General features: G+C 38.7%; 1 protein-coding gene across 7 annotated transcripts in view; it reads right to left on the bottom strand.

Moving 5' to 3' along the window:
- Window positions 1-17,310, bottom strand: part of RYR2 (ryanodine receptor 2) — a 726,974-nt gene that overhangs the window by 314,159 nt on the left and 395,505 nt on the right. For all 7 annotated transcript variants that reach the window (XM_041747478.1, XM_041747480.1, XM_041747481.1 and 4 more), the window contains one exon: window positions 22-140. In XM_041747478.1, the coding sequence (XP_041603412.1) occupies window positions 22-140 (119 nt within the window). The remainder of the gene's footprint in view (window positions 1-21; window positions 141-17,310) is intronic.

Genomic DNA, 17,310 nt, shown 5'->3' with positions numbered 1-17,310 from the left:
GCAATAAATTCATTCCCTTACCTTGTGGTTTCTTCCATGCTTGTCTAAAAGTGAGATTATGGATTTAATGTGTCCTTCCTTGATAATATTTAGAGCTTCCGGACTTTCTACTAACACACAGTGTAAAACTTCAAGAATCCCTAAAGATAAAGAAAGAAAATATGATTAAAGAGTCTACAATGATCAGTGTCTTTCCTTTTCTCTATGTGTTCCTTCATGTCAACATGTAATTATGTGCTCAGTATGTTTGTCACAGGGCACTGTGATAGGGGGCAGGTGATGTTCGTGACAGGGGACTGATAACTAAAGACGATGAAGTCTTAGTTTAGTGTTAGCAGAGGAAGCGGGAGACTCTGCCTGGAGAATATGAAAGAAAGCAATCTTAACTCTAGCCTCAGAAGATACATTCATGACCATTTTCCAGACAGGAAAGTTAGGATGTTATAAGGTTGAGTGAAGTCTTGAATGGAATCCATACCTGCAGTGTCCACAGTACAGAGCAAGTATGGTACAAGACAGGTAGGTAGTAGATTAGGACCAGCTAATGAAGATTCTCAGCATTAAAAGTACAACCCTACAATGATGCACTCTAAGCCATAAAGATCATTACATTCTCCTGGAGGTAAATGGTAAAAAATGTTTCTTAGTTTGTGGAACAAGAGAAATATACAAAATAATACAAAAATACATAGAAATATATAACATACAAAACCTGATGAAGAATGGTAAAATTTCAAAGAATTAGCCATCAGAGAAGATAAAATGGAATATACCCTTTTTATTTTAAAGCTTAAGAGAGAGAAAATAACTTTCATCATCAGAATTTTTAGTGTAAACTTGGAAAGTTGAACGTGTACATATGTATTCATTGTTTCCAAGCAAGCTTCCTTTGTCACTAATTAGAGTGCAGACCACTTGTAGCAATTAGATATAACACTCAGAAAATGTGATCTCTGAGATCTACAAAGTATCATAAAAGGCCAGAGGGAAATTCCCAGAAAAGGGAATGTCTCCAGTGGGGTTCACTTTCTTGGAAAAGTGGTCAGGCTTACAAACAGCAGAAAGTGGAAGCCACAATCTATACTTGATTCAAATCCCATTCCATTATAGGACGAGGGCTATTAACACTAATTTCTTTACTAATGACTTAATTTGGTGAAGTATGAATGTACATTCAGTTAAAAAATAAAATATACTCAAAAGGATGGGTTAATTTTTGGTGTAGGTTGAAATCAACTGCTGTGTTCCAACAATCCATGCCAATTAAATATCCAAGATAGCAGAAAATAGTACAACAGCCTAATGGACAAAGATGTTTATATAAGGGTACTTAAACTGAATGCTTCTATTAAATATGGAGTAATAAACTCATTCATTCTTAGTTAAAATAAACTAAAAGAATAGAAAGAGAAAAGCATTTTTAATAGATTACTTATATTTTATCCGGATATCTTTGTTTCTATCTGTTACCTATAACTGCAGAACACATGGCAGCTGCCTGTATTTGCAAATGAAAATTGTACTATGTATCCATGTTCTTTTGGTCACATTTCATCCTTGGTTGCTTTTGCATTAAAAGGCAGAGCTGAATGTGAACAAAGCCCTTTGGTCTAAGGAGCATAAGGTACTCACTATCTGGCCTTTTACAGAAAAAGTTCATCAATCTCTACTTAGTTATTACAACAATTAAAACAAAAGACCAGAAAGTGGAAGACCATAAGAAAAACAAATTCTCTTTGTAAATAAATACATACATCGACACCAACAGCATTCAAAAACTTGAATACATCAGAAAAGATTTAAGACTAGATTTTGAAAATGAACAGCACAGATCACAAAACTCAAGAAAGGCAGTACAAAATAGGAAAATAAATCTGATTTTCCCTTATTCAGTTTAATTTAATAGAAGGCTTCCAGAGCTTGGGACTTAATATTAAAACACATTTCTTTAATACTGCTACATTCAGATCCAATAAATATTTAGTTGAAAAGCACTGACTGTCTCTAAGTTTGATGGTGAAAAGTCAGAGAATACTTTTTATTTTCAACTGTAGGAGTAAAAAACAAGTAAACTTTTTTTTTGCAGTTAAAAATTCCTAAAACAAATTGGACATAGCAAAAGACTCATTAAAAAAAAAATAAAGACTAGCTATATTATGTGTATATGTAAATTATGCCAATATATGTCTCGAACTCTTGGGTGAAAAAGAGTGGAACTGGGGCTTAATAAATATTACAATGGCAATACTTAACTAAAGGTGATTTGACAATTAAATTCTAAACACACTGAATGAGACCTAGAAATGGGAATGGTGTATTACACTTATTGCCAGATCCTCAAAGAATAAATTTAAAGCTTGATAGATCTTTACAGTATTACCAAAATGAAAGAATTATGAACATAAATTGTCAAAAACACATACACACACAAACTAGTGAGACAAAGCAAGATCTTATAACTTGTATATATAATCTGATTTTATAAGATTTAATAAATTTTCAGAAATGATTTTAGTGAAAATTTTAATAATGTGCAAAACACATAATGTATAATGTAAACTTTCAAGAGTAGATACATGATCAGATATACATTATGATTGTAACTATGTAAAATATATTCTGTGTATAAAATGTCTATTTCAAAAATACCAGGAGCTAGTATGCCAGAATGTTGGTGCTGATTTATTGCTAGATTAACATACTTCTCTTCCAATATTTTGTGAATTCTAGGAAATGACTGCATGTTACTTTTACAGTAATAAGCATTTTCAGAAAGGACCACAAGAAAAATAGGCAATGAGATCCATTTCCATTAATTTATTATTTTTTAAAGATTTATTTACTTATTTTAGAGAGTTCGTACAAGTGAGCTGGGAGAGAGGCAAATGGAAAGGGAGGAAGAATTGTGAAGCAGACTTTGCGCTGAGTGCAGAGCCTAACACAGAGTTCAATCCCAGGACCCTGAGATCACAATCGGAGCTGAAACCATGTGCCAGCCACTCACCTGACTGCACCACCATCTAGGCACCCCATTTAAAGCACATTTAATGAACTAGGTGTGGTGGACGGGGAGGAGGGCAGGGGGTGGGGGTGAATGGGTGACGGGCACTGAGGGGGGCACTTGACGGGATGAGCACTGGGTGTTATTCTGTATGTTGGCAAATTGAACACCAATAAAAAACAAATTTATTATTAAAAAAAATAAAGCACATTTAATTGATGTCACTCCATGCTTAGAAGTTCCCATGGTCTCCCAGACCATCCAAGGTAAAAGTTCATTCCAGGATACATCAGCTCCTTTGCTAGATGACCCAACCCTCTACCACCTCAACTCCCACCAACTCCTCTTACAATGAAAGGTTAATATATACTTTTACTTCAAAGTACATATTGTAAATATGCTTAGGTGCTAATATATTTGGAATATATTTTATATTATAATTATTAAGCAGCTACCAGGCACTGTTCTAGGCAGTGGAATAGTCACCCATCAAGGCCTGCCAGGGCCCAGTGGGAGCTTGTCGGCTCTATCCCACCTCCCATGTTTTGCACATGTTATTCTCAGACTGAAATATACTTCCCTCTTCAGAGGTTACAAAATCTGAATCATCTTGCAAAGGCAGAAAGCCACCTCATTTGGTAGGTTTTAAGCAAAACGCTAGGATGGATTATTTTTTCTTTGTAGTATCACATTATGTGATCAATCATACATTCTCATTTCGGTCTCCTGTTACAGGATGAACCCTTGAGAGCAGAGACGTTGAATTCCTCCTCCTTGTCACCCAGCACACTCTGGGCCCAGGGAGGCCTATCTCATGTTTGCCAACTGAGTAAGTGAATAAATATAAATGGGCTATTAGTACACATTCATGGTTTAAACTAAATAAACCTGTGATTGTTTATTCAATCATAACAAGATTCATTATTGTGAAGGGTATAGGGGATAGCTACTCTGGCATATTTTATATCAGGAGATATTAAAATTTTTTTAAAGGTAGAGAAGACATATGATAGAAGATAGATGGAGAATTTATATTTCTTAGTTCCAGAATTTCCCCACTCGTGTTTTAATTTCACTGAGGAAAGATTTTACGTACTAAATGACAAGAAGTTTTCTTGGCTTCAGTCTATTTCTGTGGGAGTCATGCACAAAATTCAAAACTGATGGTATAAGCCCTTTAAATGTAAAATACATGAAATATTTAGCTATTTGCCTTAAAACTTTTATGGCTGTAACTTTCTGAATTATTTAAAGGGCTCATGACAAAGAAAAATCTCTGAGGGTGTAAGAAAATGTCTGGAAATAACCAAATGGTATTGGAAGCATCCAAGTGCTATGATGGGTCATGCCCAGGGCTGTCCAAGGTTGAAAGTCTACAAGGAAAAACTGAAAGCAAGCCACAGAACAGAAGTGCTATGTTTGTCATGCCTTTATATACCAGAAAGAATCTAGCCTAGAGGTTTCACTCTACATTGAGTAGACAGACACAAGCTCACTGGTGAGCCTTGCATGTTTGAGTGCAGTGAATAGAACCAGAGGAGGGGCAAGAGGGCGGAAGAGTAGGGTCCCCAAGTCACCCGTCCCCACCAAATTACCGAGATAACCTTCAAATCATCCTGAAAATCTACGAATTCTGCCTGAAATTTAAAGAGAGACCAGCTGGAATGCTCCAGTGAGAAGAGTTCGCGCTTCTATCAAGGTAGGAGGACGGGGAAAAAGAAATAAAGGAACAGGGATCCCTGGGTGGCGCAGTGGTTTAGCGCCTGCCTTTGGCCCAGGGCACGATCCTGGAGATCCGAGATCGAATCCCACATCGGGCTCCCAGTGCATGGAGCCTGCTTCTCCCTCTGCCTGTGTCTCTGCCTCTCTCTGTCTCTATGTCTATCATGAATAAATAAAAATTAAAAAAAAAAGAAATAAAGGAACAAAAGGCCTCCAAGGGGGAGGGGCCCCGCGAGGAGCCGGGCTGAGGCCGGGGCGAGTGTCCCCAGGGCAGGAGAGCCCCGTCCCGGAGGAGCAGGAGCTGCACCAACCTTCCCAGGCAGAAAGGGGCCCGCAGGGAGTTAGAGCAGGACCCAGGAGGGCGGGGATGCCCTCGGGCTCCCAGGGACACTAACAGGCACCTGCGCCCCGGGAGATGCGCCGAGCTCCCTAAGGGCTGCAGCGCGCACGGCGGGACCCGGAGCACGTCGGAGGGGCTCGGGCGGCTCCGCGGAGGGGGCTGCGGGGCGGGAGCGCGAATCCAACAGCGCAGGCTCCGGAGCACAGGGCACCGGGACACAGCCCAGGATCCGGACTCCCCCGGGACAGGCAGAGGCCGGGAGGGCCCAGGACAGCAAGGACGCTCCTGCCCCAGCTGAGCAGATCAGCGGCCCCGCCCAAGAGCCCCCAGGCCCTGCAGACGGAGAGCCCCGGAGCTACTGCGGGAGCTGACTCCAGGGCTGCAGAGCTGGCCCCGCCACTGGGGCTGTTCCTCCTGGGGCCTCACGGGGTGAACAACCCCCACTGAGCCCTGCACCAGGCAGGGGGGAGAGCAGCTCCCCCAAGTGCTAACACCTGAAAATCAGCACAGCAGGCCCCTCCCCCAGAAGACCAGCTAGACGGACCAGTTCCAAGGGAAGTCAAGGGACTTAAAGTATACAGAATCAGAAGATACTCCCCCGTGTTTTTTTTTGTTTTTTGCTTTTTGATTTCTGTTTGCTTCCCCCACACTTTTTTTCCTTTCTTTTTCTTTCTTTTTCTTATCTTTTTCTTTATTTCTTCCTTTTTTTTCTTTTTCTCTTTTCTTTCCTTCTTTCTCTCCTCTCTTTTTCTCCTTTTCCCAGTACAACTTGTTTTTGGCAATTTTGCACTGAGCAAAATGACTAGAAGGAAAACCTCACCTCAAAAGAAAGAATCAGAAACAGTCCTCTCTCCCACAGAGTTACAGAATCTGGATTACAATTCAATGTCAGAAAGCCAATTCAGAAGCACTATTATACAGCTACTGTTGGCTCTAGAAAAAAACCATAAAGGACTCAAGAGACTTCATGACTGCAGAATTTAGACCCAATCAGGCAGAAATTAAAAATCAATTGAATGAGATGCAATCCAAACTAGAAGTCCTAACGATGAGGGTAAAAGGGGTGGAAGAACGAGTGAGTGACATAGAAGATAAGTTGATGGCAAAGAGGGAAACTGAGGAAAAAAGAGACAAACAATTAAAAGATCATGAGGATAGATTAAGGGAAATAAACAGAGCCTGAGGAAGAAAAACCTACATTTAATTGGGGTTCCCGAGGGCGCCAAAAGGGCCAGAGGGCCAGAATATATATTTGAACAAATCATAGCTGAAAACTTTCCTAATCTGGGAAGGGAAACAGGAATTCAGATCCAGGAAATAGAGAGATCCCCCCCTAAAATGAATAAAAACCATTCAACACCTAGACATCTAATAGTTAAGCTTGCAAATTCCAAAGATAAAGAGAAGATCCTTAAAGCAGCAAGGGACAAGAAATCCCTGACCTTAATGGGGAGGAGTATTAGGGTAACAGCAGACCTCTCCACAGAGACCTGGCAGGCCAGAAAGGGCTGGCATGCTATATTCAGGATCTTAAATGGGAAGAACATGCAACCAAGAATACTTTATCCAGCAAGGCTCTCATTCAAAATAGAAGGAGAGATAAACAGCTTCCAAGACAAGCAGGAACTGAAAGAATATGTGACCTCCTAACCAGCTCTGCAAGAAATTTTAAGGGGGACTCTTAAAATTCCCCTTTAAGAAGAAGTTCAGTGGAACAATCCACAAAAACAAGGACTGAATAGATATCATGATGACACTAAACTCATATCTGTCAATAGTAACTCTGAATGTGAACGGGATTAAAGATCCCATCAAAAGGCACAGGGTTTCAGACTGGATAAAAAAGCAGGACCGATATATTTGCTGTCTACAAGAAACTCATTTTAGACAGAAGGACACCTACAGCCTGAAAATAAAAGGTTGGAGAACCATTTACCATTCGAATGGTCCTCAAAAGAAAGCAGGGGTAGCCATCCTCATATCAGATAAAATAAAATTTACCCCAAAGACTGTAGTGAGAGATGAAGAGAGACACTATATCACACTTAAAGGAGAACTTAAAAATCCTCAACATATAAGCCCCGAATGTGGGAGCTGCCAAATATTTAAATCAATTAATAACCAAAGTGAAGAAATACTTAGATAATAATACACTTATACTTGGTGACTTCAATCTAGCTCTTTCTATACTCGATAGGTCTTCTAAGCACAACATATCCAAAGAAACAAGAGCTTAAATGATACATTGGACCAGATGGATTTCACAGATATCTACAGAACTTTACATCCAAACTCAACTGAATACACATTCTTCTCAAGTGCACATGGAACTTTCTCCAGAATAGACCACATACTGGGTCACAAATCGGGTCTGAACCGATACCAAAAGATTGGGATCGTCCCCTGTATATTCTCAGACCATAATGCCTTGAAATTAGAACTAAATCACAACAAGAGGTTTGGAAGGACCTCAAACACGTGGAGGTTAAGGACCATCCTGATAAAAGATGAAAGGGTCAACCAGGAAATTAAGGAAGAATTAAAGAGATTCATGGAAACTAATGAGAATGAAGATATAACCGTTCAAAATCTTTGGGACACAGCAAAAGCAGTCCTAAGGGGGAAATACATCGCAATACAAGCATCCATTCAAAAACTGGAAAGAACTCAAATACAAAACCTAACCTTACACATAAAGGAGCTAGAGAAAAAACAGCAAATAGATCCTACACCCAGCAGAAGAAGAGAGTTAATTAAGATTCGAGCAGAACTCAACGAAATCGAGCCCAGAAGAACTGTGGAACAGATCAACAGAACCAGGAGTTGGTTCTTTGAAAGAATTAATAAAAAAGATAAACCATTAGCCAGCCTTATTAAAAAGAAGAGAGAGAAGACTCAAATTAATAAAATCATGAATGAGAAAGGAGAGATCCCACTACCAACACCAAGGAAATACAAACGATTTTAAAATCATATTATGAACAGCTCTACACCAATAAATTAGGCAATCTAGAAGAAATGGACGCATTCTTGGAAACCCACAAACTACCAAAACTGGAACAGGAAGAAATAGAAAACTTGAACAGGCCAATAACCAGGGAGGAAATTGAAGCAGTCATCAACAACCTCCCAAGACACAAAAGTCCAGGGCCAGGTGGCTTCCCAGGGGAATTCTATCAAACGTTTAAAGGAGAAACCATACCTATTCTACTAAAGCTGTTTGGAAAGATAGAAAGAGATGGAGTACTTCCAAATTCGTTCTATGAGGCCGGCACCACCTTCATTCCAAAACCAGACAAAGACCCCGCCAAAAAGGAGAATTACAGACCAATATCCCTGATGAACATGGATGCAAAAATTCTCAACAAGATACTAGCCAATAGGATCCAACAGTACATTAAGAAAATTATTCACCATGACCAAGTAGGATTTATCCCCGGGACACAAGGCTGGTTCAACACTCGTAAAGCAATCAATGTGATTCATCATATCAGCAGGAGAAAAACCAAGAACCATATGATCCTCTCATTAGATGCAGAGAAAGCATTTGACAAAATACAGCATCCATTCCTGATCAAAACTCTTCAGAGTGTAGGGATACAGGGAACATTCCTCGACATCTTAAAAGCCATCTACGAAGAGCCCACAGCAAATATCATTCTCAATGGGGAAGCACTGGGAGCCTTTCCCCTAAGATCAGGAACAAGACAGGGATGTCCACTCTCACCACTGCTATTCAACATAGTACTGGAAGTCCTAGCCTCAGCAATCAGACAACAAAAAGACATTAAAGGCATTCAAATTGGCAAAGAAGAAGTCAAACTCTCCCTCTTCCCCAATGACATGATACTCTACATAGAAAACCCAAAAGACTCCTCCCCAACATTGCTAGAACTCATACAGCAATTCGGCAATGTGGCAGGATACAAAAATCAATGTCCAGAAGTCAGTGGCATTTCTATACACTAACAATGAGACTGAAGAAAGAGAAATTAAGGGGTCAATCCCATTTACAATTGCACCCAAAAGCATAAGAGACCTAGGAATAAACCTAACCAAAGAGGTAAAGGATCTATACCCTAAAAACTATAGAACGCTTCTGAAAGAAATTGAGGAAGACACAAAGAGATGGAAAAATATTCCATGCTCATGGATTGGAAGAATTAATATTGTGAAAATGTCAATGTTACCCAGGGCAATTTACACGTTTAATGCAATCCCTATCAAAATACCATGGACTTTCATCAGAGAGTTGGAACAAATTATTTTAATATTTTGTGGAATCAGAAAAGACCCCGAATAGCCAGGGGAATTTTAAAAAAGAAAACCATAGCTGGGGGCATCACAATGCCAGATTTCAGGTTGTACTACAAAGCTGTGGTCATCAAGACAGTGTGGTACTGGCACAAAAACAGACACATAGATCAATGGAACAGAATAGAGAACCCAGAAGTGGACCCTCAACTTTATGGTCCAATAATATTTGACAAAGGAGGAAAGACTATCCACTGGAAGAAAGACAGTCTCTTCAATAAATGGTGCTGGGAAAACTGGACATCCACATGCAGAAGAATGAAACTAGACCCCTCTCTTGCACCAGACACAAAGATAAACTCAAAATGGATGAAAGATTTAAATGTGAGACAAGATTCCATCAAAATCTAGAGGAGAAAACAGGCAACACCCTTTTTGAACTTGGCCACGGTAACTTCTTGCAAGATACATCCATGGAGGCAAAAGAAACAAAAGCAAAAATGAACTATTGGGACTTCATCAAGAAGCTTTTGCACAGCAAAGGATACAGTCAACAAAACTCAAAGACAACCTACAGAATGGGAGAAGATATTTGCAAATGACGTATCAGATAAAGGGCTAGTTTCCAAGATCTATAAAGAACTTATGAAACTCAACACCAAAGAAACAAACAATACAATCATGGAATGGGCAGAAGACATAAAGAGAAATCTCAGAGGAAGACACAGACATGGCCAACATGCACATGAGAAAATGCTCTGCATCACTTGCCATCAGGGAAATACAAATCCAAACCACAATGTGATACAACCTCACACCAGTGAGAATGGGGAAAATTAACAAGGCAGGAAACTACAAATGTTGGAGAGGATGCGGAAAAGGGAACCCTCTTGCACTGTTGGTGGGAATGTGAACTGGTGCAGCCACTCTGGAAAACTGTGTGGAGGTTCCTCAAAGAATTAAAAATAGATCTGCCCTACAACCCAGCAATTGCACTGTTGGGGATTTACCCCAAAGAGACAGATGCAATGAAACGCTGGGACACCTGCACCCCGATGCAGCAATGTCCACAATAGCCAAACTGTGGAAAGAGCCTCGGTGTCCATCAAAAGATGAATGGATAAAGAAGATGTGGTTTATGTATACAATGGAATATTACTCAGCCATTAGAAACGACAAATACCCACCATTTGCTTCAACGTGGATGGAACTGGAGGGTATTATGCTGAGTGAAATGAGTCAATTGGAGAAGGACAAACAGTGTATGTACTCATTCATTTGGGGAATATAAATAATAATGAAAGGGAATATAAGGGAAGGGAGAAGAAATGTATGGGAAATATTAGAAAGGGAGACAGAACATAAAGACTCCTAACTCTGGGAAACGAACTAGGGGTGATTGAAGGGGAGGAGTGCAGGGGGTGGGAGTGAATGGGTGATGGGCACTGAGGTGGGCACTTGATGGGATGAGCACTGGGTGTTATTCTGTATGTTGGTAAACTGAACACCAATAAAAGATAAATTTATTATTAAAAAAAATAAAGCATTTGAAATGAGAAAAAAATAAAAATAAAAATATCAGCTTTGTTTAAAAAAAAAAAAAAGAAGTGAATAGAACGAGACTGGTAGCTACTTAGGCACAGGAGGCCAGTGTGGACACACAGTTCCCATTATCATCTCAGGAAATCAAGAAACCAACTGACTTGGAAGACAGTGCCAACCCCTCCTTCTCCAGAAATTGTTTTCACACCTACATATAAGTGTTTAGCAAAAAATAAAACAAAATTAAGATAATCTCAGTTCACTGAGGTGTTGTTATACGGGTTCAGATGGAAAATAGTTCTCACTGCAAGAGGGATATACAGGTGTTACTCAGATTATCCTGGGTGCTAATCAATATGAATTAGATGGTCACCCAGTGACAGAAACATTCCAGACACAGTGTAGAACACACACAGAACTGCAATGTCCACTTGCAGAGGCAGCAAAAATCACAATTAGAGAAACTATGATATTCGAATTATTAAAATCACAGGTTGCTTTTCTACTTTTTCCATACCCGGGAGTTAAAATCCTTCTTAATAACTTTTCGGTCATACCTCATGAGTAATATTCCCAGGGCTCACTGAAGGCAAATGGAAATAAGGAAAGTTGTATTCTTGCCATGGACCACTAATATAAACAAACTTAACTAAAAAGACTGGGGGAAAAGCACTGAGAAATAATATGACAACAAAGAATAAGAAACATGCTGGACAAATGGTCTGCAGCAGTTACAGCAGATTGTTCCTGGACACGGTAACGAGGGATGTCAGGGACCATCATCTTTTCAGAAGGGAACTTGACATACTGGATATTTACTAAGCTTAAAGAGCAACTATAATAGTATAAGGTATTATTATTATCTCATCCAAATAGAGAAAAATAGATTGAGTTGATATCAATATTAAAACATATAGAGGCTTGAAAATAACAATCTCAAGAGATGGTGTCTCAAGTCAAACTGGGGAAACACATAAGTATGTATCCTCTTATTTTTTGTAGAGGTTTTGAGGCATGAGAAGAAAATAAGCTCATTAAATCTTGAGCTAACATAAAGCTGAGAAGGGGAGAAAAAAGTGACAGAATGTGATTAAAATATAACACAATTTGACAAAATTAGAAATATTAATAAAAGTGGAAGTTCGGGAGGATAAAGGTATATATCACATTGTTACTCATTTATAGAAAGACCATCAGTGTCCATCGAAAGGTGAATGGATAAAGAAGATGTGGTCTATGTATACAATGGAATATTCCTCAGCCATTAGAAATGACAAATACCCACCATTTGCTTTGACGTGGATGGAACTGGAGGGTATTATGCTGAGTGAAGTAAGTCAATCGGAGAAGGACAAACAGTGTATGTTCTCATTCATTTGGGGAATACAAAAATAGTGAAAGGGAATAAAGGGGAAAGGAGAAAAAAATGAGTGGGAAATATCAGGGAGGGAGACAGAACATGAGAGACTCCTAACTCTGGGAAACCAACAAGGGGTGGTGGAAAGGGAGGTGGGCAGGGGGTGGGGGTGACTGGGTGATGGGCACTGAGGGGGGCACTTGATGGGATGAGCACTGGGTGTTATTCTGTATGTTGGTAAACTGAACACCAATAAAAGATAAATTTATTATTAAAAAAAATAAAGCATTTGAAATGAGAAAAAAATAAAAATAAAAATATCAGCTTTGTTAAAAAAAAAAAAAAAGAAGTGAATAGAACGAGACTGGTAGCTACTTAGGCACAGGAGGCCAGTGTGGACACACAGTTCCCATTATCATCTCAGGAAATCAAGAAACCAACTGACTTGGAAGACAGTGCCAACCCCTCCTTCTCCAGAAATTGTTTTCACACCTACATATAAGTGTTTAGCAAAAAATAAAACAAAATTAAGATAATCTCAGTTCACTGAGGTGTTGTTATACGGGTTCAGATGGAAAATAGTTCTCACTGCAAGAGGGATATACAGGTGTTACTCAGATTATCCTGGGTGCTAATCAATATGAATTAGATGGTCACCCAGTGACAGAAACATTCCAGACACAGTGTAGAACACACACAGAACTGCAATGTCCACTTGCAGAGGCAGCAAAAATCACAATTAGAGAAACTATGATATTCGAATTATTAAAATCACAGGTTGCTTTTCTACTTTTTCCATACCCGGGAGTTAAAATCCTTCTTAATAACTTTTCGGTCATACCTCATGAGTAATATTCCCAGGGCTCACTGAAGGCAAATGGAAATAAGGAAAGTTGTATTCTTGCCATGGACCACTAATATAAACAAACTTAACTAAAAAGACTGGGGGAAAAGCACTGAGAAATAATATGACAACAAAGAATAAGAAACATGCTGGACAAATGGTCTGCAGCAGTTACAGCAGATTGTTCCTGGACACGGTAACGAGGGATGTCAGGGACCATCATCTTTTCAGAAGGGAACTTGACATACTGGATATTTACTAAGCTTAAAGAGCAACTATAATAGTATAAGGTATTATTATTATCTCATCCAAATAGAGAAAAATAGATTGAGTTGATATCAATATTAAAACATATAGAGGCTTGAAAATAACAATCTCAAGAGATGGTGTCTCAAGTCAAACTGGGGAAACACATAAGTATGTATCCTCTTATTTTTTGTAGAGGTTTTGAGGCATGAGAAGAAAATAAGCTCATTAAATCTTGAGCTAACATAAAGCTGAGAAGGGGAGAAAAAAGTGACAGAATGTGATTAAAATATAACACAATTTGACAAAATTAGAAATATTAATAAAAGTGGAAGTTCGGGAGGATAAAGGTATATATCACATTGTTACTCATTTATAGAAAGACCATCAGTGTCCATCGAAAGGTGAATGGATAAAGAAGATGTGGTCTATGTATACAATGGAATATTCCTCAGCCATTAGAAATGACAAATACCCACCATTTGCTTTGACGTGGATGGAACTGGAGGGTATTATGCTGAGTGAAGTAAGTCAATCGGAGAAGGACAAACAGTGTATGTTCTCATTCATTTGGGGAATACAAAAATAGTGAAAGGGAATAAAGGGGAAAGGAGAAAAAAATGAGTGGGAAATATCAGGGAGGGAGACAGAACATGAGAGACTCCTAACTCTGGGAAACCAACAAGGGGTGGTGGAAAGGGAGGTGGGCAGGGGGTGGGGGTGACTGGGTGATGGGCACTGAGGGGGGCACTTGATGGGATGAGCACTGGGTGTTATTCTGTATGTTGGTAAACTGAACACCAATAAAAGATAAATTTATTATTAAAAAAAATAAAGCATTTGAAATGAGAAAAAAATAAAAATAAAAATATCAGCTTTGTTAAAAAAAAAAAAAAGAAGTGAATAGAACGAGACTGGTAGCTACTTAGGCACAGGAGGCCAGTGTGGACACACAGTTCCCATTATCATCTCAGGAAATCAAGAAACCAACTGACTTGGAAGACAGTGCCAACCCCTCCTTCTCCAGAAATTGTTTTCACACCTACATATAAGTGTTTAGCAAAAAATAAAACAAAATTAAGATAATCTCAGTTCACTGAGGTGTTGTTATACGGGTTCAGATGGAAAATAGTTCTCACTGCAAGAGGGATATACAGGTGTTACTCAGATTATCCTGGGTGCTAATCAATATGAATTAGATGGTCACCCAGTGACAGAAACATTCCAGACACAGTGTAGAACACACACAGAACTGCAATGTCCACTTGCAGAGGCAGCAAAAATCACAATTAGAGAAACTATGATATTCGAATTATTAAAATCACAGGTTGCTTTTCTACTTTTTCCATACCCGGGAGTTAAAATCCTTCTTAATAACTTTTCGGTCATACCTCATGAGTAATATTCCCAGGGCTCACTGAAGGCAAATGGAAATAAGGAAAGTTGTATTCTTGCCATGGACCACTAATATAAACAAACTTAACTAAAAAGACTGGGGGAAAAGCACTGAGAAATAATATGACAACAAAGAATAAGAAACATGCTGGACAAATGGTCTGCAGCAGTTACAGCAGATTGTTCCTGGACACGGTAACGAGGGATGTCAGGGACCATCATCTTTTCAGAAGGGAACTTGACATACTGGATATTTACTAAGCTTAAAGAGCAACTATAATAGTATAAGGTATTATTATTATCTCATCCAAATAGAGAAAAATAGATTGAGTTGATATCAATATTAAAACATATAGAGGCTTGAAAATAACAATCTCAAGAGATGGTGTCTCAAGTCAAACTGGGGAAACACATAAGTATGTATCCTCTTATTTTTTGTAGAGGTTTTGAGGCATGAGAAGAAAATAAGCTCATTAAATCTTGAGCTAACATAAAGCTGAGAAGGGGAGAAAAAAGTGACAGAATGTGATTAAAATATAACACAATTTGACAAAATTAGAAATATTAATAAAAGTGGAAGTTCGGGAGGATAAAGGTATATATCACATTGTTACTCATTTATAGAAAGACCATCAGTGTCCATCGAAAGGTGAATGGATAAAGAAGATGTGGTCTATGTATACAATGGAATATTCCTCAGCCATTAGAAATGACAAATACCCACCATTTGCTTTGACGTGGATGGAACTGGAGGGTATTATGCTGAGTGAAGTAAGTCAATCGGAGAAGGACAAACAGTGTATGTTCTCATTCATTTGGGGAATACAAAAATAGTGAAAGGGAATAAAGGGGAAAGGAGAAAAAAATGAGTGGGAAATATCAGGGAGGGAGACAGAACATGAGAGACTCCTAACTCTGGGAAACCAACAAGGGGTGGTGGAAAGGGAGGTGGGCAGGGGGTGGGGGTGACTGGGTGATGGGCACTGAGGGGGGCACTTGATGGGATGAGCACTGGATGTTATTCTTATGTTGGCAAATTGCACACCAATAAAAAATAAATTTATAAATAAAAAAGAAAGACAGACCATCATGAATGCATTAGCAAAGCAAACAAAAAAGATGGACTTAGGGCATTTTATTGGAAGACAAGATGAACATGAGTCAGAAGTTTCCTGGGGCACATTATCTAAAATAAATAACACATAAAATAAGCAATGTAATCATCGTGTACTATTCAGCCTTATTTAGGCTTCGGATGGTTTCCTGTTTTCAATTTAGGGAGCAATATTTTATAAAAGATAGATGAGTTAAGGACAATTAAAAAAGGAAAAGAAAATGTCAATTAAAGGCAGTTCATGATACAACAGTTAAATAATAATGTTAGAAACATTATGTCAGACAAATATTTATTTATATAAATTGTCATATCTCAAAACCCACAGACATCTGAGCACTCCAGACAAGAAATCACAAATACTTTAAGATATTTTCATCTTGCTATTTACTCTTATGTGTTTTCCCCCATTTACATATTCAATTATGATTTAGTCCATAAAATGGGCCAGTGTATTAGGTTCTGGCTATAAGTAAAATGAGGAGCAGAAATTGATATAATTCCCACATTTGTGACTTTACACATCATACAAATTCAGTTGTTGCTCTGTTACTTTCATTCGACCTTAAAAATTTTACTCCTCTCAGTAAATTCCAATTCTTCATTTGTAAAATAGAAGTTATAACGGAATCTTATGGAGTCCTGTGGGAATCCAATGAAGAAATACACGTGACATCTCAGCACAGTGCCCTAAATTCACTTAAGATTTCCTTGGTCCTATAATGTGCTCATTAAAGTGTTCAAAAAACAACAAATGTGTCCCTCTCTGTGAAATGTTAATACCTATAAAAATGCTGGCAGATGCAATTAATTGCTCTAAAGGCCATTAAATAAAATTTTCAAAGTTCTATACATCTAAATACTTTTAAGTTGCATCCTCTAGGGAAAGAAAAATACAGATTTTTTTTTAAGATTTTATTTTATCTATTCATGAGAGGCACAGAGAGAGAGAGAGGCAGAGACAGAGGCAGAGAGAGAAGCAGGCTCCATGCAGGAAGCCCGACGTGGGACTCAATCCTGGGTCTCCAGGATCATACTCCAGGCCAAAGGCGGCGCTAAACCGCTGGACCATCGGGGCTGCCCGAGAAATACAGATTAATCAGCTCTTCAAAAAGATACTTTCCTCAAAGCAGCAAATATATATACTGAGAACTATTATTTTGGGCAGCAATGTAAAATGATCACAGCATCTGCCTGAGCTTTGTGTCAATTCTAACGTTCTCTTGGAAAAAGGCGGTCTCTTCAATGAATGGCGCTGGGAAAACTGGATATTCACATGTAAAACAATGACCTCTATCCTACACCACTAGCAAAAATTAACTCGAAATGTATCATAAAATATAGATATATAGACCTGAAATCATGAAACTCCTAGGGAAAGAAGAGGAAAAAAAACTCCTAGATATAGGAATTGGCAATGATCTTTCAGGTAGGACATCTAAAGCACAAGCAACAAAATAAAAAGATAACTGAGACCACATCAGGGGTACCTGGG

The sequence above is a fragment of the Vulpes lagopus genome, chromosome 3 (genome assembly GCF_018345385.1).
Source record: "Vulpes lagopus strain Blue_001 chromosome 3, ASM1834538v1, whole genome shotgun sequence".
In the NCBI taxonomy this organism is placed as follows: Eukaryota; Metazoa; Chordata; class Mammalia; order Carnivora; family Canidae; genus Vulpes; species Vulpes lagopus.
The sequence above is the reverse complement of the archived record's forward strand: the minus strand, read 5'-3'. Positions and strand labels throughout refer to the sequence as shown.